At 36.3% G+C, this 21607-nt stretch overlaps 1 protein-coding gene across 1 annotated transcript; it reads right to left on the bottom strand.

The window, feature by feature from the left end:
- Window positions 1–705: 705 nt before the first annotated feature.
- Window positions 706–20540, bottom strand: PIR121 (transcription activator). The gene is made up of 30 exons (XM_086662943.1): window positions 20136–20540; window positions 18607–18679; window positions 18218–18282; window positions 17987–18064; window positions 17672–17791; window positions 17180–17250; window positions 16145–16237; window positions 15809–15878; window positions 14456–14520; window positions 13547–13742; window positions 13266–13417; window positions 12375–12468; window positions 11955–12170; window positions 11408–11619; window positions 11127–11271; window positions 10212–10380; window positions 9912–9988; window positions 9047–9217; window positions 7755–7831; window positions 7546–7648; window positions 7197–7316; window positions 6976–7119; window positions 5645–5794; window positions 4907–5050; window positions 3997–4084; window positions 3262–3389; window positions 2824–3031; window positions 2495–2667; window positions 1699–1905; window positions 706–1157 (listed from the first exon to the last, which is right to left on the bottom strand). The coding sequence occupies exons 1-30, from the start codon at window positions 20187–20189 to the stop codon at window positions 963–965; spliced, it is 3858 nt and encodes a 1285-aa protein (XP_086519069.1). The 5' UTR covers window positions 20190–20540; the 3' UTR covers window positions 706–962.
- Window positions 20541–21607: the final 1067 nt, after the last annotated feature.

The following is a 21607-nucleotide window of genomic DNA, read 5'->3' as shown; positions in this document are numbered from 1 at the left end:
AATTGGTAAGCCTTTTGACCCAGGAAAATGTTAAAATGCCCGGTTCGAAATATGGCTTTCAAATAATAACAATAATCATGGAGTATTTTCTTTCAAGCTACAATTCATATCAGTTTCAATCCTTACTTGTTTTTAACTAGCAAATACTACACGCCTCTCCTCGAACCTTCAGCAGTTTTACTGCCTCTGGCTCAGTCAGGATTTTGAACTTGGACTCGTCTGGCTGGCAATCCTATTTACCAGGTATCTAACTCATTTTCTTCTGAAGATTGGTCAAATATTTCTCCATCGAGGGAATTCTGAAGAGCAACTTTGGAGCATTTTGGTTCCGCTCCTAAGAAGTCCAAAGCATTCTGGGATGGTTTTAATTCTTATATTCGGCCTCTCTGAAAGATGTTATGTTTGTCTCTGTATTTAAAACAGATTCGGACCGGTAAAGTAGTTTGAAGTTGGGTCCTTGTTCTGAGTTTATTAGTTCAGGGCAGGTGTGCCAGCGCTCGTCTTCCTCGGTATCTGCTATCTTGTTAAAAGCTACCCTACATTTGAAGGAATCGGCTAAGGACTGGTTATAGGTGTTATGTTTTAGTTTTATATGCTTAGCTGATTAAACATTTGCTTCCCCTTCTAAACTTCTATTAGATAAATAAACTCTAAGTTTACACTGAAAACGAAAAAAAGTTAACAAACATAATCAGTTACTTCAGATGCATCAACAAGAAAGTTAAATTAGATTTAGCTTTAGTCAAGATAATGCAGGCACAAAGTGTTTTTGTTTTTAACCTAATGGTGTTTTCTCTAGGGTTCTGAATTTGTTGACAGTATTATTATACATGACATTCATCTACAGTGCTAGTAGTTACAACATCATTTCAGTCTATATATCTAGAACCTAACAAACAAACAAGAACTAAAATATACCTTTTAATGGCAGGTTTCCAAATGCAGAAGAAACAGTGGTCTTCTTAGGCACCTTTCTGTGGCAGAGTTTCAAATGCCGAAACTGTATTCTCAAATTTGATCCGATGAAGAGGAGCACCACTTTGCTTTATCGCACAAGCTGTTTTATCCTCAAGTGGGCATCGTGCTCGTAACATTGAAAACACATGGTTATTCAACCTCCTTTCTTTCTTCATAGCTTCTAATAGATTTTCACTTCCCTTTTATCATTAACAAAAAAAAGAATAGTCACAAAAAATTTGAAAATGAATTCAAAACTAAGGTATTGTTTTTCTCTACGTCATACTTCAAATCTGATTTGACTCTGAATTGAATCGGGTAGGGTTTCAAAATGTTTGTTTTTGTCTGACTCGTTTGAATGGCTAATTTGGATTGATGTTGGGTCCATTTGAGTCAGACAATTCAGATCTAGAGGAGTCCGACAAGCCAAGTTCAGACAGAAAAAAAATCATCACCTAAAGCTGACTTTTAATATAAGTAAGAATCACAAGCACGCCAGCACGGACACCGATACTTTCTATTCATAACTGACAGTCCAAGAACCCAAATTACAAGTCAGACACATACTAGAAGAGCCAGACTTGTGGCTTTATGGATCTCAGAAAACACCGTTTGCAGGCAAGCCTTTGGGTTGAATCAATCCGATTCGGCGTGGGAGTCATTAGGTTCCGGTAGATTTACTGGATTTTTCTATAACTATGTAATCGTATACAAGTTTAAATTCAAAATTTATGGGGATACCTGCACATAATTAGCAGTCCTAAGAGTTTGTGTGATAGATGATGTTTCAACTTCAGCAACATTAAGGAGTTGGTAGGAAAAATCGAAGAGCTCGAAATGCATTTGTTGACCAAGCAGGTATATTAATGTACAACCTCCCCAAGCAACTGAATCACCAAACACTTCTTGATTTGTTGACTGTGATTGAACTGATTCCTCTACATATCCCTGCAACTTAGAATAATCAATAAGATGAATAGAGAAAGATGTATCTAATTACTAATACAGTTGTGGTGGTTAATCGAGAATTTTGTCAATCTTCGTACCGGAATCTAGTTCTGTAATTCATACATACTATATATCGTGGTTTGGGGTCTTTAGGAGTTTCAAGAGACGTGTTACTTGTTAAGTTTATAGTCATCCAACTCAAAACCAATTGGCAATGAGTGGAGAGGACCTAGACATTATATTCTTGGTTGCTAGATCGCCCTTTGCCCATGTGGGACTATTCTCACATTACTCTGAAGTCTTATAAGCTTGATCCTGGCCTATCTATAGTTCTAATGACGAATTGCAATTAATATTCACTGTTATTTCAACTTTAATTGGTTTAAGACCCATATTAACCAAAAACTTTGGGTTGAAATGATTAAATGAACTATGGTACTTGGAATATGTACAAGCAGATGCAAGAGATATGTCATGTCAGTTCTTCAGGGAACGAATATTATTTCTAAGAACATATAATGAACTAATGGAAATTCAACAGTACAACTGTAACCTAATAGTTTTGTTGTTAGGATGGTTTTTAACTTACGAATTGAAGACCACTATATACACGATAAAAGTCCTTTGAAGTTGTGATGTCGATGAACCCTGTCTTGGGAGCTGCACTCCATTTACTGCAATATTTATCTAAAGTTGCACTTATAAAAGCAAGGGTATATTCTAATACACTTCCTGTATTAATATTGGCCTTGTACAATAAATCTGCAAAAAAGGAGGCAAAAGCTTAATCCTGAATAGGCAAAAAATAATGGAGAAAAAAACTAAATTTAATAAAAACAGTCAAGGCACAATAGAATAAATAAAAGAAGGAATGTTAGTCAAATGGAAAAGTTTAAGGAATATTAGTTCAACACTAACCTGCTGCTTCTGCCTGTTTAGACATGGCGTAAAATGAAGATCGATTTGGATAGTTTGGGTATGACTCAATTGCAGCAGCTGCAGATTTGAAAAGGGTTACAAGTGGGCTGTCTCCTACATCTTGAGAATGTAATATCTGCCCATCAGCTCCAGGAATCAAGCCCAACCATGGAGCAGTTTGCATGAAATTTGTAGTGTCAACTTCTCTCTGTTGCACATGTAGAGTCTAATTTTAGAAGCAAATAAACTGAAATGTAATTCACTACATTTAGATATTGTAAACATTATCAGATTAGCAGACTACATACTTGCCAGGGAAGAATTTGGGACTCTATACTGCTAAATTTATTGTTATATATTGGTCTTTACAGAAAACGAAATTAATGACTTCCAAAAAAGACTCGTTTCGTAGTTTACGAAATAAAATAGTTTTCTTACCAACACGATATCAAGTAAACTCATCCAGCATAATACACTTCCGATTTCCTTTATGCCACGAAGAACTTCTGCTTTGAGTTCTAACTTTGATCCCCAGCTAAGATGTTCTTTTACTACTCTTTGACAACCTGTCGACAAAATTAGATATATATAATAGAACAGTAAGATTTAGGTGATAACGGAATGGATATGAAATTGAACGTAAACTCCAGTATGCCTATGCTATATTAACTGATTGCAGAAAAGGGGGCATTCCAACCTTAAGGTTAGCAAAAGGAAAATAATAAATGGATAACGACATCTTACAACTGTACATGGCGTGGATTTTTTTTTGAATTTCACGACACTGACTTGTATTTGATGAAGAATTCCACCAGTCTCTAATTTAAGTTTTAGCATTCTGTCCTTATGTTTCCGAAATTTGTATTATTGCGTCAACTACCTAGTACAGGTTTTTGTGGAAGTACCAATTTTCTTGGATTACGTTGATTCTTCTTTAGTGTACAGTTCTAAGTGTTCAGTGTACAGTTCTAAGTGTTGTAAAAGACTCACAGAGGGCGTCTGGTTAATCCAGTCTAACCTCTTGCAGACTATAAATCTGATAGCTAAACATGGGAGTACGACTCATACTTTCCGATTCTCAGCATAATAGTCGTATAAATGTATAATCACTTGAGACCAAGCAGATAGAAACTGGATAAGTATGGAAACTAAAATACTGGCCAATACATATACCTGCAACACCTCCATCAAAAGGAAGGAGTCCAATAGATTTTGGTAATGCTTCCTGAAGTCCTGTGATCATTGGTTCAAGTGTTGCTATCTGAAAAGTTGGTAAGACATCAGATAAGAGTGATGTGACAAGACTGAATCTTCACTGGTAAAACTTGAGCACATATTACACTGGAATACTGGATGATAAGGAAAAAAAGACTACGAGTCAGCCTTCAGCATTACTTCTAACCATATTAAATGCAGCAACAACGCCAATTAATATTAACTTAACAGGGTAATGGACAGAAGCAGATGACCAAATGCAAGTATATAACTTTCTTTACCACTATATATTACTATTAATCACTTGCAATTGGACGTAGAAGAAGTTACCAATCACATTATCCATATTTGGCACCCGTGGAGTATTTTATGCTAGACTGGTTATCAATCGCGTGGAATCACTTCAATGAGAAGCAAACAAACACTTGAAACATGTAAAGATGTAAGGAAAGGCAGAAAGGAAGAGAAGATCACTCAATCTTGTAGAAACGAGTGAACACTTGAAACGGGTGAATATACTACAAGAAGAGCAGATACAAGAAAAGAAAATCATGTATTGCTGCATGACCTAACGACCGGCCCAAATTAACCCCAATTATGATTTGTTCAGAATAAACAAATTAATCACAGAAAAGAAACTAGTCTGGTAATCAACTCTCTTGGAAATAATATTTCGAACATGCTTGTCTGAATCACTTATTGGTAGGTTAGCAAACAAAGAGTAGACGACATAAAATAATAGAAAGAGCCAACAAACAAGAGACTGCATATGACCTATCGAGATTTAGCATAGCACGTCATCATTACATGAAATTCCATTGACATAAAATGACTTCTTCACAAATATTTAGTTTTAAGAGGAAATTACCTTATTTGATACGTGATCAAGCAAAGCTCTTATTAGCCAAGGCAATGACCTAGATCCTAAAAGTCTTGCAACCGAAAATATATGAGGCATCCCAAGGAATCCACTGTGCAGCCGTGCAAAACTTTGATGAGCCATATTCAGGTCCTATAAAACAGCTAAATCACATCAGAAAACTTCACTAAGTAAAGATAACCAGAAGGCTATTAACTAGTTTTAGCTACAAACAGATGTATAAAATTATGTAATTTTTCCAACTCCAGCATAAATATATGTGTTAGTTCCATCTTAGCATAAGCAACTGGGATTTTGCTGACATTCACTGATGAGTGCTTAATGCTCCATCCAGTAGAAAAGAAAAACCACCTGAATAAGGAAATCGTCCTAAAGAGGGCATCTATATTCCCTAACTTGTCAACATTGAGAAATAGTTGAATATCAACAAAGGCTTATTAAAATCTTAAAATAAGGAACATAAGAGAGGAATTTGTCGAAGTAGTAAACCAGCGGCCCCCCGTTATGTACTTTAGCTTAGCATGTTATGTTTTATGTAGCATTGATCAATTTTTGTTTCAATAATAAATGTTAAGCAAAGTTCAGCATTTTTAAAGTACAAAAGATTAACATTAAATTGTTTTCCTGCTCATGAAGTGTTTAAACCAATCCCATGAGGAGCCGAAGGAAATATGTAATAGAGAAACGCTACAACTAAAAGTTAGTCCTTAAGATATTGTATTGTACCTGAGTACCACAATAGAAGTTAGGTTTTGCAGAGGGAACTGATGGCTTTTGAATAGGTATTTGTGTAACTTTCGAAGAGCGTATGAAACGTTGAGTAGTATTACAGAAGATAAAGTTCGGGAAGAAGTCATTTTGCATCTCTGACCATATCTGGAAATGAACAAAAGGAATAATTTAGCCATAAGAAATTTCAAGGTTTAAACTTACAAAATTTGCTTTTGTATAATCCAAATCCACTAATCGAGCTCATTGCCCTTCGAAAGGAAGAACATATTTTAAACGGTTGCTAGCTTGTAAATAAAATACAATCTTGAAGTCTTAGACCAGAGCATGTTCAACCTTCTCGAGTCTCGACAGTGAATAAGAACCCCTTATGCATCAACAAACGCAGAGCATATGGCATTTCACTGATAGATACTGCACTAGCTGTAATAGTCCCACATCACTCGCAAGAGTGTCCGGAGACTGGGCTATAGGTGTAAGCTCAAGCTTAGTAAGTATCGAGGCCTTTTGGGTGGGCTTGTGGTGCCTTCGCCAAGAACAAAACCCCGTATCTGTGTGAGAAAGTTAAAGTGGGGACAATATCGATAACTGCTAAGGTTTGGGGCGTTAGACTAGCGTAGATTCATCCGCTATTGTTATTATGTTTGTGGCTAGTGACTATTATGTGTAACACAGCTAGAATTGCCTTCCTGTACGTGATTGGTGCAGCCTTATGATGAACCTTTCAATATTTCATGCAACATGAATTCTCCTGGAAAAAAAATTATCCATGTTGGATACGGTTACTAGTAACTGATACTCAGATGATAGTCAGATAATAAGGGTCACTTCAATGGGTACAATGTGAGATTTTTATGTACATTTTGAGTGAACAGTGCACTTGCGTAATTGTGCTAGGTCCATAAAATACATCCAGGTCAGTGCTGATTTGTAATAGTGTGATCATAACGTAAGACCCTATAAGTAAGAAAGGACCTGATAACTAAGACGAGAAAAATATATTATGGTTTTGTCCCTGTTTTGGGAATTTTTAGGTTGCTTGTCCGACCTAGAATACGATACTCAAGTTGCTCTCCTTACAAATAGCACTACTTTTTAATGATCAACCATAAGGTATCTACTTCAAGACAAACTGACAACTACATAAGAATTCCAGCCCACACAAATCAAAACTAGCACACGAGACACAACTCAAACTCATTTTGAAAAGCATAGGTTTGTGTTGGAATGACCAAGCCTGACTCGAACAAATTATATTACAAAACAACTTTACTAGTCTATTAATATAAAAATTAAAAAAAGAAATGGTATGAACATGTAACACAAACCTGAGAAGCTAGTCGACTAGAAAAAGAAACAAGGGATATGTTCTCTTGCATCTCATTCAACATAAGATTGAACGAGTCTATGGAAAGATCTTTTGATAGCAACTCATGTGAGTGTCTTAAAATATCTAGAAGCTTCTCCAGTTCCTGTACACAAATCATCAGTATAAACCAATACAATTTCTGAGGAGAGAGAAAAGAGCTAGCTTGGAAATATTACTCACCACAATTGCACACAAATCCTGAGACTCAAATCGGTCGAACAGAAACTCAAGATTTTCCCTGAACATTTTGTTCATCCGCTCGGCAATTAGGCTCCTAAAATCAATTGTTCTCCCCAATAACTATATTGCAGAAATTTGTCAGTCATTTGTAGATTATTTTGGATTCTGAAGCAGTAAGTACTGAAGTAGTTCATAAGATGTAGAAATTTGTCAGCAAAATTAACCATAATAAAACTCCAAATCTAAGGATTTCCTTTTCTAACTATGGTACTTTTCTGGCATACTGCAACTATACAGTACATGATTCGTTACTCGTATATCTGGATAACTCAAAACATAACATTCTCACCTTCACCCGGGTCATCTTTAAAAGTGCATTGAACCTCATAGGTTGGACTGAGTACTTTTCACCGTTGTCCAATGCAAAGAGGAATGCTGGATCGAGAAGCTCACTGTACGAGGTAATATAGTTATAAGCAAAACATGTCTAACAAGAAACAAGTTACAGGCTTATAGCACAAACAGACAGGTAAGAAAATGACCACGATCTAAGGATACCTTGCTGCCCAGCTTTTGTAGTATGTGAAAATTGTCTCACTTAACTTCAGAACTAGCTGATCAAAGCAAACATCTACCTACAATAACAATAAGAAGGCACCCAGATGGTAAATATAGCAAGTTGTCATTCACCAATCATGATGACAGGACCCTCCAAACATAAAGGTGGAAGCTTTCCATATATTTTCGTGACGAAGGCACATATCATGTGAAAAAAGTGAAAATCAAAATGGTTGTGTTGCAAGAGGATTAATTAAATCTTAATTGGCAATACTTCTTTGAAAGTCAACTAATGGATTGAAGGCATATAGTGATTATGTTATGACAGCTTTTGAAATTCTGAATAATAACGATACTAGGAAGAATTTATGATAATTTCGTTTGTTAGTATATTCTTTCAGAAATCATTTAACCAAATCGACTTGTAAGTGAAGATGTGGTAGTTGTGAATGATTTATTAAAGAGGCTATGTTAAGCTCAACTAAGTCAGCATGACTCAGCAATCAACAACCCGTGGAGCTAGTGATAGTTTTAGCAACTATCCACATTCATCAAATAATTGAAGAGCTTAGAACCATTCTCTTAGTATATTACAGATAATGGAAAGAGAAGAGAACAAGATCAAGAAAAGGTAAGAGTAACGTGACCTCTTTAAAAGGAAATGTGTACCGTACTTAAATTATTTTGAACATACCCTAAGACCTAAAATGTGTACTTTTGCAGGAAACTTCATTAGTGTCAGTCTTACTGCTATAGGTTTTATGGATGATTTAGTTCAGCATTTATCAGTAATGAAGGTCCTTCAGATACGAAAGCAAAGGAGATTTTTTTAACTTTTGAATTAATATACTAATAAAAAGAACGTACGAAGAGGTTTATCTAAGGCTTATATGTTACGACATTAGAGCCTCCCAATTACATATGAATTCAGTGTTTTTGTTTTAGCCTAGCCCAATTTTGAACCTTTGTACTTTTGTACTCGATATTTAAACTTCAAAGCCCTCATTAGTGAGAGACGACCTTGTTAATCTTTCCCCTGATAATAGATATCCATTGTTGTAGAGTAAGTTGGTTTCCTTTTCTCAACACCTTTAAAATCAAACTGTTACTCAAAGGAGAAAACAAACTTAGATTTGCAAAGCTCGTCCATGGAGACAGAGAAAAGAGGAGCAAAATGAACAAAAAGATACAAAAAAGAACAGCATCATGAAAGAAATCACCCTGGACTTCTGTACGACAAGTCCTAATAATTAGTAAATTTTCTTTAAAAAATAGTTAGAAATATTAAGTACCTCAGCTTCAATTTCGTCGTACAAGAATCGTTGCTTGAGAACAACCAGGGCATGCTGAGCAGAATCATTATAGATGTCAAGTGGCATCAATATGCTCTCCATAAGACCAGCGTTTTGGGACTCAATTACATAATCCACTAGCATCCAAGGAAGAGAGCATTGGATAGGGAACTGCACAAGGGAATGATTTTATCACACCATTGAAAAGGATACGGAAACTGTTTAGAAGCGTAAATAATTAGACTTTTTAGTTACCTGCTGGTATGCATTCAATACAAGTGACACATCACACAAGTAAAATGAACACAACAAACCAGAACAGAGAGAACAAAACCAAAGTTAATGAGTAAAGACACTCTACTTGAGATGCTAAAAGTTCCAAACCCAAATATAATCAATCCAGTGGCTTCTTAATTTGACCTGATTGCATTTCCTGAAAACTAGAGGGCAGATCTACTAATATTTCTATCGCAGTAAGTAATTTTACATGATTAAACTTCCTAATCACTATTATGGACCACCAAGTTAATCCACTGGTGGACCAAATTGAGGTGAACTTTATAAAGGAAAACTGAAGCAGGTTAACTTACTAATTTATTATTATTGTCACATTATTTTTTCTTTTCAAACCTATCACCACATTATCCTCTTGCTCTGTTATCACTTGTCAAGTTAAAAGTAAAGAACTTCTCATTGTGCTTTTAAGGGTTTAAACTTTAAACCAAGCAACATTATCGAGAAACTGCAACAAAAGAGGCATTTAATTTTGATTTGACCAAGACTAGATGGAAGATTATGCACATGATGAGCATTAACATTGCAACTACACTAATTAAGAATAACCATAGGTCCATATCCTATTTACCTGGATAACACGAGAAGACTCCAAATAAAATTCTCTAAACCAGAGAAAACCAAGATCTGTCAATGTTCCTATTGTCTCTGCAAACACAAACTCAAGGTTAGACTAGTTTTCTATTGAAGTTTTTTGTATTGACTTCTTTATATACGAAGTCTAATACACTTGTCAACTAACTGGAACACTCTGTAAAATTTTAAATAAGTTCGTGAATCGTGGTGAGTTAAACAAACAATACTAATAATGCATCTATGCAAGTATTCTGTTCTTGGGACCAAACAAAAGCAGATTAAATGAGGAGATAACCTGAATAATCTAAAATATTTAGGAAAAAGCTCAGCTTGTAAAAGAAGGTCTCCAACTGCTTCAGATCACTAATAGAATTATCTGTTCCACTATTTCCAAAAAGACCCCCAGGTTTCCTTAAATTGCCACCAGATACAAGTTCATAGATCAGGAACTGCAAGCAATGAACCTGAAAAGGAAGGTAAATCTTATGCAAACAAAAATGAACGAACAGCAGTTGATTTGATAAGGAATTTATGGGCTGAAAATCTGAAATTCAAACTTATATCATAATAGTCTTATAGGATAAGTTCGTTAGCTACAATTGTTACTCTTCAGAAAGTTTTCCCTTCATCAATATAAACCCACTTAGATCAATTAGTATGTGGAATTTATTACTATAAAATCTTTTGCGGTACCAAGGCTCAGAGGCCCTAAAGCAACAAATTGGTGTTTCATTTTCGGTAGTTGAAGTAAGCAATATGTGAGCAATATTTCTACTTCAAGAAATCCCATTCGATAGTTGAAGTAAGCAATATGTGAGGGGACCCCTTGAACTATGTACTACTTTGAAGTCAAATAATAAAGGAAGTGAAATCCAGACAGCTCTTTGAAGCGGGCTCTCCAACTGATTGATTAAATGATCTCTCCATGAATGTCAAGCTCTTGTTCGATTCTATGGTCTCTCTCTCTCTCTCCAACTTCTGCCTCCTTCACCTCAAAGATTCAATCCGCCTAATACTTTTGTAGGGATTTTATGATTCGTAGAACAGGATCAGAATTGCTCCACTACTAGTTTGTTACAGTATTAAACTCGAAATAGAGGAATTCACACCTAATCTACACATGTATTATGTATACTTGGTGCTTGAGTTTTTAGAATGCACGACATTATAAAGAAGCTAAAAGGGAGTAAAATGGAATCAAAAGAGACACCTGAGCAGCTGTTGGTGCAACAGGTCTTGGATAAAAGAAGTTCCCTTTGTTTTCTTCGCCATATTGCATAGATTGCATCTCATTTTCGGGCTTGCTTGTATTTGCCATCCAGTCCGCCGAAAGTGTTCGCATGTCAGAGAGGATCCTGAAAGTTTTTGATAGAAAGCAGCCTTTATAACAGCACATGAATAGGAAACAGGAGTAAATGGACAGTTTGTGTTAGGTTGAATTTCAGCATAAGCGGTTTAAATAGATATCTAGTATCTACAGTATCTACAGACCTAGAAAGGTCCTTCTTCTTCCGAAATGTAGTCCTCAACATGGTGGCTAATTTGTTCTGCACAAAGTCTTGGACTTCAGCATGGATAGTTTCCAATAAAGCATCTGCAACCAATGTATCACACTGATGCATCATAGAGCCAATGCTCTTTATATAGCTAACAAGCTCCAGCAGTGCCTTTCTTTCTTCTGAAGTATAGTTCCAGCGGACAACCTATATAGAAATAATTAAGTACCCAACAGGTGGAGATATTTAAAAAGGTAACGAATAGTATACTGGTCGAAGCCCAAACTAGAAAGTTAAAGAGTTATACAGTGGAACTTTTTAGGCAATTAAGCATTCCCAGGTGGGACCTGGTTAGCTACAGGATATTTGTACCCGTGAAACATGAACCTAAGTAATGTCTCCTATAACAATATTACTCAACCTCACAGGCATACTAAGGCTATCAGTAGCTTAAATCTTTACAAGTATTAAAGGGGCCCAAAACTAGTATATCTGATATCTAATTACCAGTGCACCTTACAAAAAAAATGTAAAGCAAAAACCTTTTCATAGTCAGAATATGATGTAGAAGTCTCATTTGATTCTACAGGAACTGCATCTTTGCAGGGACGGGAGAACTTCCACGCACATTGTTCCCAAACACGTCCAGTCCATTTGCTAAGAAGTTGAAAACCTTCAACGACCATATCATACATGTTTCCCTTAACTTCCTTGGACCACTCAACATCCACACCATCTGTTGATTTTAATAACAATATCTGCATATTCAAAAGAGTCCCCATTAAGACACAGAAAAGTACTCATTTTCAGTGAAGTGGTTAAAGGTTTGCGGAGTAAGAATATTTAGAGACACTCATCAGCAAGGAGAGGTCAATAGAAACAAATAATGCATCAATAATGAGTTTAGTGGTTGTAAGCCTTTGACATGTCAACTTTAAGAACCTAGCAAAATAAATGAGCACCTGATTCTTGGACGAAGCAAAGCGGATGAGAAAATCATCATGCTCAGCACGTAAAGCTCCAATGTGATTAGCGATTAAATAATGCCTCTGATAAGTGGTCAGGTCAAGGTTGTCTATTTGAAAAGGCTAACACAGTAGCACAGGTATTTTACAAGACATTATCACGTTAAATGTTTCACAAAAAGCAGGTAATGTTGCTCAGGAGCATACTGAGTTATATAGAGAAAATCAAACAACGAACAATCCAGTGACATAAAGGGGTATGTGGATCTAAGTAGGAGTTCAGACACATCAATGATCAACATCTCATCTAAGTAATATACAGAAGACTTGAAACAATAACTTCCAAAGACCTCTAGCTCCAAAAGCATATTAAGAACCATTTACTGTTAAAGAGATACAAATAAAAAGGCTATGTTGGTCAGACAAAGAATTGGCGGACATCAAACAACAACCTCAATTGATGACTTCAAACCTAAGATGTTCAAGAATTTACATCACGCCCATATTAACATGTTATAGATAGCTGCTAACCAGCGTATAACAAAAGGTTATGTGCAGTAGCATTATCGCGATTTCATATTCCTATTTCAAATTTAAACAGCCTTTATAAATCTCTGGACTGAGACATGTCTTACTATTTGATTTCAAGTACTCTTTCTCCATATTAAATACTCCATTCAGTAGGCATGAAATGTTTAGTCATGTTCCATCTACATAGACTGAGTTGAAGGGTTAGACTGCTCCACGTATAGGTAATGTTTAATGGTTAAATATTAAAGTCAAAAACGGAGTGCAATACCAACTAAAAGAGAACATTTTATGTAATTGACCAATAGCATATAACTCTATAAGCATTTAATGATAAACCATTAACAGTCAAAAGGATATTCTTGTGTCTCACGAGGTGGGAGCTCATGTGGTGCCGGAAGAGTAAGAAGACGAGTTTGAGTTGAAAATTTCTGAAAGTACATCGACAGCTCTTTCAAGATTGCTGCAGGGGAGAGATGGAGGTCTGGGAAGGCTGGGATAACAGGGTCATTCTGCAAAAGATATAAAGAACTTTTTGTTTAACCATGGAAAGCAGAAGCAGCATACCTCAATGTCCAAATTTTTCATGACATACATCTTTCATATTAAAAGGATCTGAAGATGAAATTTTAATGGTATACCTTGAAAATATTAATAAGCCGGTTGATCTTCACTCTCTTATAAAGTGACTCGCCATCTTTCTCCGAAGAGGTTGCTAATACAACAAGAACAGGCAAAACACGAAGAAGAACGTGCCGATCTGGAAAAAGAAGTGCAAAGTCCAACTCCACAGATTCAACACAGAATATTATGAGAATCTGAAGAATATCCTCTACGCTGTTTTCAGATCAAGGATGTCACACAGGATACCAATATTAAACCAAATTACAACGATTGCATAAACTAAGTCATTTTACTGAAGAACTTAATATGATTTGAGTAGACTTGTGTAGAATGTCCCAGATTCAAATTTAGTGCATAGATACAGCCGTACGGGAAGCGAGCTTACAAATTAGAACGTCACATTTCAGTATCAAGTATAGAACATGGATAGAAATAAGTGTATCCTATCTACTCCTAAATCTTTGACACAACTTTTTCACATATAATGTTAATAACACGACATGCAAACACAATCTTACTCTAATAGACACAACCATAAAAAGAAATTAGATGCAGTTCCAGAAAAGCATTAAGAATCTGAATGAAGAATTAAGACTGCTAAAATATTCAGATAAGTGCTAGTAAGCTACAGGAACACGGTCATGAAATGATGTGTTGGAACATGAAAGCATTCACTTGCTAACCAGCTAAGATGGTTAATGTGGCAGTGTCACATGAATATGTTAGGTTTGGTTTATAGCAAGGCTCTGAGACATCCACTAACTTATCATTCTGATGCTGGAGCTACGTATAGGTGCTGGTACTTTAGAGTAATGTAGAGCCAATAAGTAATATAAACTAACAAGATAAGAGAGCCTAACACTTTCCTCTGATACAATATGGACATGTTCAAAAGAGGGAAAAGGAGATGTAAATTGGAAGGATACTTGTTCACACGGAACATCTCGATGTGCAAATTCAATAAAATGGCCCACCTCGTGCTTAAGAAAATCTGTGAAATTATAAGGGAACAATCAAGGTGTCACTTATAAGATGGCTTAACATAAGATAAAAAATCACTATGTGCAAGCAAAAAATTGCAGATATCTCTGTGATTAGGGTCGTATTAAGTTTTTTATACACATTTTCTACAATTCTATGCGAAAGAAAAATTGCCAAATCTTGAGTAGTTTGATGAAAGTGCAGGACACATAACTGTGGATAGGATCATTTTTTGGATACAAAACATCCTATACAGATGAAGTAGAGGAGACCCTTGGGCCAAAAAAAAGTTTATCTTTCTTAGACTTTACTGTTTCTTGGAAGGCTCTGTCAACAACATTATAGGCTATAGCCCTACCTGATTTCCTGAATCTCCCTAGTCTAAATATGAAGATCTAGGGAGCATGTACATTTTTCCTTATATTTATTAGAATTACTCAAAAACAAATATTAAGCTATTTTTAATATTATATATCGCCCACAAGATCCATCGTTATCTCACAGTGCAAAATCATTCTTACGAGGTTCCCAACATTTTCTTACTCAATTGTGCATTCTAACCAAGGAATAAAATTTCGGTTTCGGTGGAAATTTCATTCAGTCCCGAAATGGAAATATTTCATGAAAATATTTTGGTTAGTGTGGAAATTTTACAAACGAAAATGATAGAATTACAATGCAATTGTATATAACAAGATTATTAAACCATACTGAAGCATAAAAATGATGTATATAACGGGTTAACAGAATCTATTAGTTTGAGGGGTATTAACATTTACATAGTAACATCTGGGGGTAATTGAATAACTTCTTGACAATAACACTTGAAAGATAACATTCTTACTGATAATAGTTAATAGTTAACAAACTTTGTTAGTTTGAGAAGGTGTCGTCAATTACAAGTTATATCAGGGGTGTTACTAAAATAAAATCAATTAGGTAGTTAAGTCAGGGGGTAAATCATTCAGATAGGTTTAAAAAAATTATTAAAATCATATCATAAAAATCAAGAGATGTCTATGAGAAATAAAGAAGAAAATGAAGACAAAAAAGATGAAGTGAAAGATACGTTTCTAGTTTTAGCTTCTCCAGGTTTTTTTGTTAGATTCCCATTATGTCAGTTGAAATTTCTATCATGTCGGTGGAAATTTTGGGATTTCCATCAATTTCCGTCGAAATCTCATTCCTTGATTCTACCCACTTAACACAGCCGATGTAATTACCACGAGTCAACATAGTGTCAAAACGGAAAAGTATCGCAGATAAAATAAGTATCAGAAAGCATCATAGTCACAGACCTGTAAATCATCTAACTCCTCCCTCATTGAATCAGTGTCTTGCCACTGGACACTAACTTGTGTAAATGTTCTGAAAAAGGTGGAAGTTGATCAAAACATAAAGTGATTTTGCAATGACTAATCATTTAGAAGTTTAGTTGAAGGGAGAAAAATCAGTTGATGTTGCAGCTAAAGAGCAGTTGATCAGCTTAAAAAACAATAGAAATACTAATACAACACCAATCAGACAAAGGTAGTTACTATCCTAACTCCGACAAATATTTATTAATAAGCGTAAGGTTCACAACTAGACATTGATGATATGAATCTGAAAATAACCAGGGGTATAGGTGTTACCTCTTATACCAAGAGAAGTCATTAGGTATGCTCGCCTTTGCATTTTTGAGATGATCGAGTTGCAGTAGAACATCAAGCAACTTCAACATCGACCTGAATTAGAATATTAAAAATTAAATTCAGCTAACAGATACAGATAAGTCCAACTTCAATTGACAATAGTAGTATATACTATATAGAAACGCAAAATACATATGCCATCTTTAATTTCCTACATATCATGAATTTCTGGTTGTCTGAAAGTTCTTATTTATAAATTTGATTGCCTTATAATTACTAGTTCGATAGAACAACAATTACGAAGCTCTACAAGGTCAGATTTTAATTCCCAAGATTGGTTAAGAACTATTTGTTTCCAGACCATCGTTGTGATTACAACCGCTTCAATGAATTGATTTGAGTTTCGGTATCTCATTTCAAAATGTAATCTGTATCAATCAGTACCAGTGCACCACTTTCAAGTCCCCATGCCTAGCACCGGCATCAACTCGCCAACCTCGATTAGAGTCTCTGTCCAGTTTTTACATGATTGGGAAAATGGTTCCAGTCTTCACTCGGAAACTAGAAGGGGTCAACACCAAGATTATCTGGTTCAAATTATACTTGGAAATCTCAATACGACTCTGCAAGCTCTAACATAAAAGTGAAGTTAGGGCCTAGTCAGAGACAAAATAACATACGGCCACCTAAAAGTGGTGTCTCCAGGTTCCTAGAGGTAGCTTATTATTTCACGTAGAATATTTTCACTCATCCCTCAAGTTCCATGGTAATTTAAGTTATAGATTTGCCACAATTATTTCAGCAGGTGAAATTAAGAAAGTGAAGAAAAATCAATTATTTTTAGAAGTCAAAGAGGGGCATTGAGGTCAAAGGCGCCGCTACCAAATAGAGGCTGGGTCATAGAGCTATTTATCCACCTTCTATGACATCTGAGAGCTATATCTGAAATTTTTTTCATGCAAATGTAAGAAAAGAAATTACTTTTTTCCAAAACCTAATCATGATACCAGAAAAGAACGTTAAGCAGAGGCACACCATAGATGAGTTATTGTAGGGCCATTTATGCGCCGCTCAGGCCTAGAAAACCGTTGCATGTCAGCTGCTAGCTGCATAAGAGGACATGGAAGTTAAATAACCTTCGACGCAGTTAGCATTTCAACTAAAAGCTTTTGCTTGCCACTCAAATTAGTGAGGTTAGGAGATCAATGAAATAACATGTGAGTTGGGGAAGTGGCTTTTACCAAAAACATTTAGTTTCTTCCCTCTCAAATAAGTACCTTCTCTACTTCTCATGACATTCTTATTTCCATGCAAGGCTTGAACTATCAACATTTCCACTTAATAAACTTGAAGGTTACTTTTTATTGTGTTGAAAAAATATTTTCCAAGTACTTGCTATAAGAGCACTCATGATTTAAAAAATGTATGTATTATATTGAAAGGAATCAAGTTACTGCATGAACCACATAAAAAGTTCATGCATATGAGAAGAAAAGTAAAGCAAAGAAAAGCCTTGAGAAGATGTACTTTAGCAGCAGCTGCAGACTGCCAGCGCTGAATTTCACGAAGACGACTCATCTCCAAGTCCAGTACTTGATATGTTTCCAAATATAATTCTGCTTGGCTTTGCTTCATGGAATCTGGAAGCTGCAAGAGCAATACAAGCATTCATAACCACAACCATCTTTGTGCAGTAGAAATGGTGCAAATTTCAGGTAAAAAATGACTTTACTCTCAGTAGAAGTGAGAAGTCAAATATTCACTTGAATACAAGTGTACCTGCAAGCTCATAAGTATCACTGTTAACAGGGGGGGTAGATAATAAAAGAGCAAAAAATTAACCTGAGGAAGTGCTTTGACACAGCTGCGGTATGTGTAGAGAACAGATGACATCTCCCTCCCCTCTTGAATAAGGGTGTTCTGCTTGTTTTTCAACGTGAAGTATATTTAAAAATTAGAAACTATTCTTAAATTACACATGAACTTGTATGAGCAAAATTGATTATTTTAAACCCTAAGAACAAAGACAAAAGAAATTAGGAGGTATAATGAGGAAACAAACAAAGCCAGTACCAACTGATTGATGGCTTTTGTGTCCTCTGATAAGGAAAGACGGTATGCAGCAACATCAGCATACTCTGCAAAGAAAACATGCAGTAACAGACTTATAGACAGGCACGGAAAAAACTAGTAGATGTGAAGAACAAGAAAATTGTAGAGATTTTGGTGACAATTGCATGTAACATTCAGTGGTCGCTAACTCTGGATGACGAAGTCGCGTAGATCAACACCGATCAAGGTCAACCACTAATTATTAACGAAAACTTCACATCTCGTAAAGTTTGGGTAAGTCGTACTGAAACAAGAAGATAAGTTTGAATCGGGATCACCCAGGAATTATATACCACAACTTGAAACAGCAGTCCAACAAAACTAATTGACTAAAGCAAAGAACTACAAACCAATTGGGCTATTAGTTGCATGTCTTTCAGTTGATAGTGTAGCTGCTAGACCCTGAATCTCAGGTTGATCATCCTGCAAATGAGTCGAAAATATTTTAATGCCAACATAAACTAAAACATGCTCTAAACAAGTATCAAAAACCTTTGTGAGCATGTAGAGGATTTAATAGAAAAAATGGCACTTGTCTTAATTTTCATGTTAACTTCAAGTGTTCAACTAGCAAATAGTCATTAGAAAAGGGAAAATACTACTGTGCACGTGTTCTAAGTTAGATGCCCATTTTTAAGACACTTTCTCTAAAACCATACGGTTAGATTACCCACATTGCGTGGACATTAGAATTTGCGAAGTCAATACGCCTTGAGCAATCCTTTCCTTGCTAGCCGGTTTTCAATGAGAGGTAGGCCCAACGGGCTCATGGTATCAGAGCTAGTGTTTCAGGGATGTGTTGGGATTTAGTAACCGTAGGCTGCTTGGAGGGGGAGTGCTGAGCGACTCCAGCCCTAGAATGGACGGGAGGTATTAGCATTATCTACGTTGCCTAGGCATTAGAATTTGCAAAGTGGATAAGCCTTGGGAATCATTTCCTCGCAAGCCGGTGTTCAAGGAGGGCTTGGCCCAACTGGCTCATGGTATCAGAGCTAGTGTTTCAGGGATGGGTTGGGATTTAGTAACCGTAGGCTGCTTGGAGGGGGAGTGTCAAGCGACTCCAGCCCTGGAATGGACGGGAGGTATTAGCATTATCTACGTTGCCTAGGCATTAGAATTTGCAAAGTGGATAAGCCTTGGGAATCATTTCCTCGCAAGCCGGTGTTCAAGGAGGGCTTGGCCCAACTGGCTCATGGTATCAGAACGTGTCAGGGATGGGTCGGGACTTAGTATTATCCACATTGCCTAGGGCATTAGAATTTGCAAAGTAGATAAGCTTGAATTATTGCCTCGCAAGCCGGTTTTCAAGGAGAGCTAGGCCCAACAGGCTCATCATATCAAGAGCAAGTGTCTCAGGGATAAGTCGGGACATAGTAATAGCCTGCTCGGATGGAGCATGCCGAGTAGCAACAGCGTTGGAATTGAGCGGAGGTATTAGCATCATCCCACATTGCCAAGGCATTAGAAATTGTAAAGTAGATAAGTCTTGGGCAATCCTATCTTTGCAAGCCGCTTCTCAAGGTGAGTTATGCCCAATACATTCTAACATGGGCAAGTGACAAAAACATAAAACTTGGTTTCAATTTTCAAAATTACTTAATAAATTTAAGTACATTTGCCAAAATCAAATTGGAGTACTGAATTCTTAATGTTCATCAAAAATGAAAATACTACATAAATTCAACTAAAATCTTAATTTTCAAATTTTTCCCAAACCAAATAAAAATTTCACTTTTACCTAAAAATTTAAACACAAATTACGAATGATATCAAGAAACTCAAGCGATTCGGGGATTATACATAGTTCACCCCATTAACGATTATAGTGGTAAATGAAACAAAACATGAAGCATATAAAATTTGAGAGAAATTTGTTCACCTCAAGTGAGAAAGTAGATAGAGCTGCAATTGCTTCTTCAATTGGAACAGCCATGGAAATTTCTTCGATGAACAAATTTAAGTACTCGAAACTTAGGGTATAGTTTTTTGAGGTTATGATAAATTGATTTCGGGAGAACTTGTTTGGTCAGTGGGGAATCCACATTTGCCCTAGTTTTTTGATGATCTGAATTCTGAACGGCAGATCGGAAATGAACAAGCTTCTTCAAAGTTCAGACATGGAAATAGTAAATGTCTCTCTCTCTCTCTCATAAAGCCACTCTTTCTACTTAAGTATAGGGTAACTTTCCCTCCACCCCATTTCATTCTCAAATCTCACCCAACCCAACTCAGAAGTATTTCCCAAATAGCCTCCAACTTTGTGACCGATGTCCTGCCTAGCCCCTTACTTTGTCAAAAATACCAGATGACCCCCTTTTTGAGTCACCTTCTCTCCTCCATCTCATCACCTCTATGCCACCTCACCTTCTCGCCACCTCATCGTCTTCTCTGGCGAAGGTCGTCGTCCGGCCAATTTTTCGTCCGGCCACCTTCGACCATAAAAAAAAATTCTCTCTCTCCTTCTTCGGAGTATTTTTTTTTTTTTTTAGAGAGAGGAGATAAATTAAATTTTTTAATGGTTGAAGGTCGTCGGTCGCGCGCCGACCTTCACCGGAGAAGAAAGATGAGGTGGCGAGAAGGTGAGGTGGCAGAGAGAGGTGATGAGATGGAGGAGAGAAGGTGATGACTAGTTAACGGTGTTACAACGGTAACTTAAAAGGGGGTCATCTGGGTATTTTTAACAAAGTAGGTCTAGGCAGGAAAACGATCACAAAGTTGAGGGCTATTTGGGAAATGACTCATGTTAAAATTGTCTATGATATGGTGATGTGGTCGGTTACATTTGGTCAAAGTCATTTTTCTTTTCGATTGAGTGGAGTCGGCTACATTACCATCCGCTTGTGGTCGCCCTAATTTTCAGATCAACCAATGTATTTATTTTAGATGGTGGTGGGGTACAAAATATCATTGGTTTACTTATGATTGTCGTAATCTTATAAGGCATTGTTATCGATGTAAAGAGTGTTCCGTTTTTTATTATGAACAAGAGAAATATAGATAATTGGGTGCTAAGATTTTATTGAATTACACAAATACTAATGTCTTTCAGAAAACTTTGTAATCTTGTTCTCCTTTCATACCATCACTCCTTTGTCGGTACAGAGGACACCTGATTCGGTTAGGTACTGATCGACAAAAATAAAACTAAGACATATAAATTAGTAATATTTTAGCTTAAGAGAGTAAAAGGTAATGGTAAATGGAATTATAGAAGTATTCTACCTCATACCTCATCATGTGAACCACTACTTATGGTACCTGGTTGTGGGGTTGGTGATGTACTATCATCATAGTTTTCAAGACAAGCCAAAATCTCACTCATACCATAGTTTTCAAAGATACAATATTATC

This window comes from Eschscholzia californica, unplaced genomic scaffold (genome assembly GCF_041429995.1).
Source record: "Eschscholzia californica isolate CP2 unplaced genomic scaffold, dmEscCali1.0.p SCAF_2, whole genome shotgun sequence".
Lineage (NCBI taxonomy): Eukaryota > Viridiplantae > Streptophyta > Magnoliopsida > Ranunculales > Papaveraceae > Eschscholzia > Eschscholzia californica.
This window is presented reverse-complemented; position numbering and strand designations above follow the sequence as displayed.

Bases quoted from the DNA above. Each gene is read 5' to 3' on its own strand.
- PIR121 (XM_086662943.1), bottom strand. From the start codon at position 20,189: ATGGCTGTTCCAATTGAAGAAGCAATTGCAGCTCTATCTACTTTCTCA. The intron at 18,283-18,606 runs GTTTGTAGTTCT...TTTTCTTTGCAG, and splicing joins TGCAACTAATAGCCCAATTG to AGTATGCTGATGTTGCTGCA. The intron at 9,218-9,911 runs GTAAATAGGATA...TCCCTTGTGCAG, and splicing joins AGTCTTCTCGTGTTATCCAG to TTCCCTATCCAATGCTCTCT.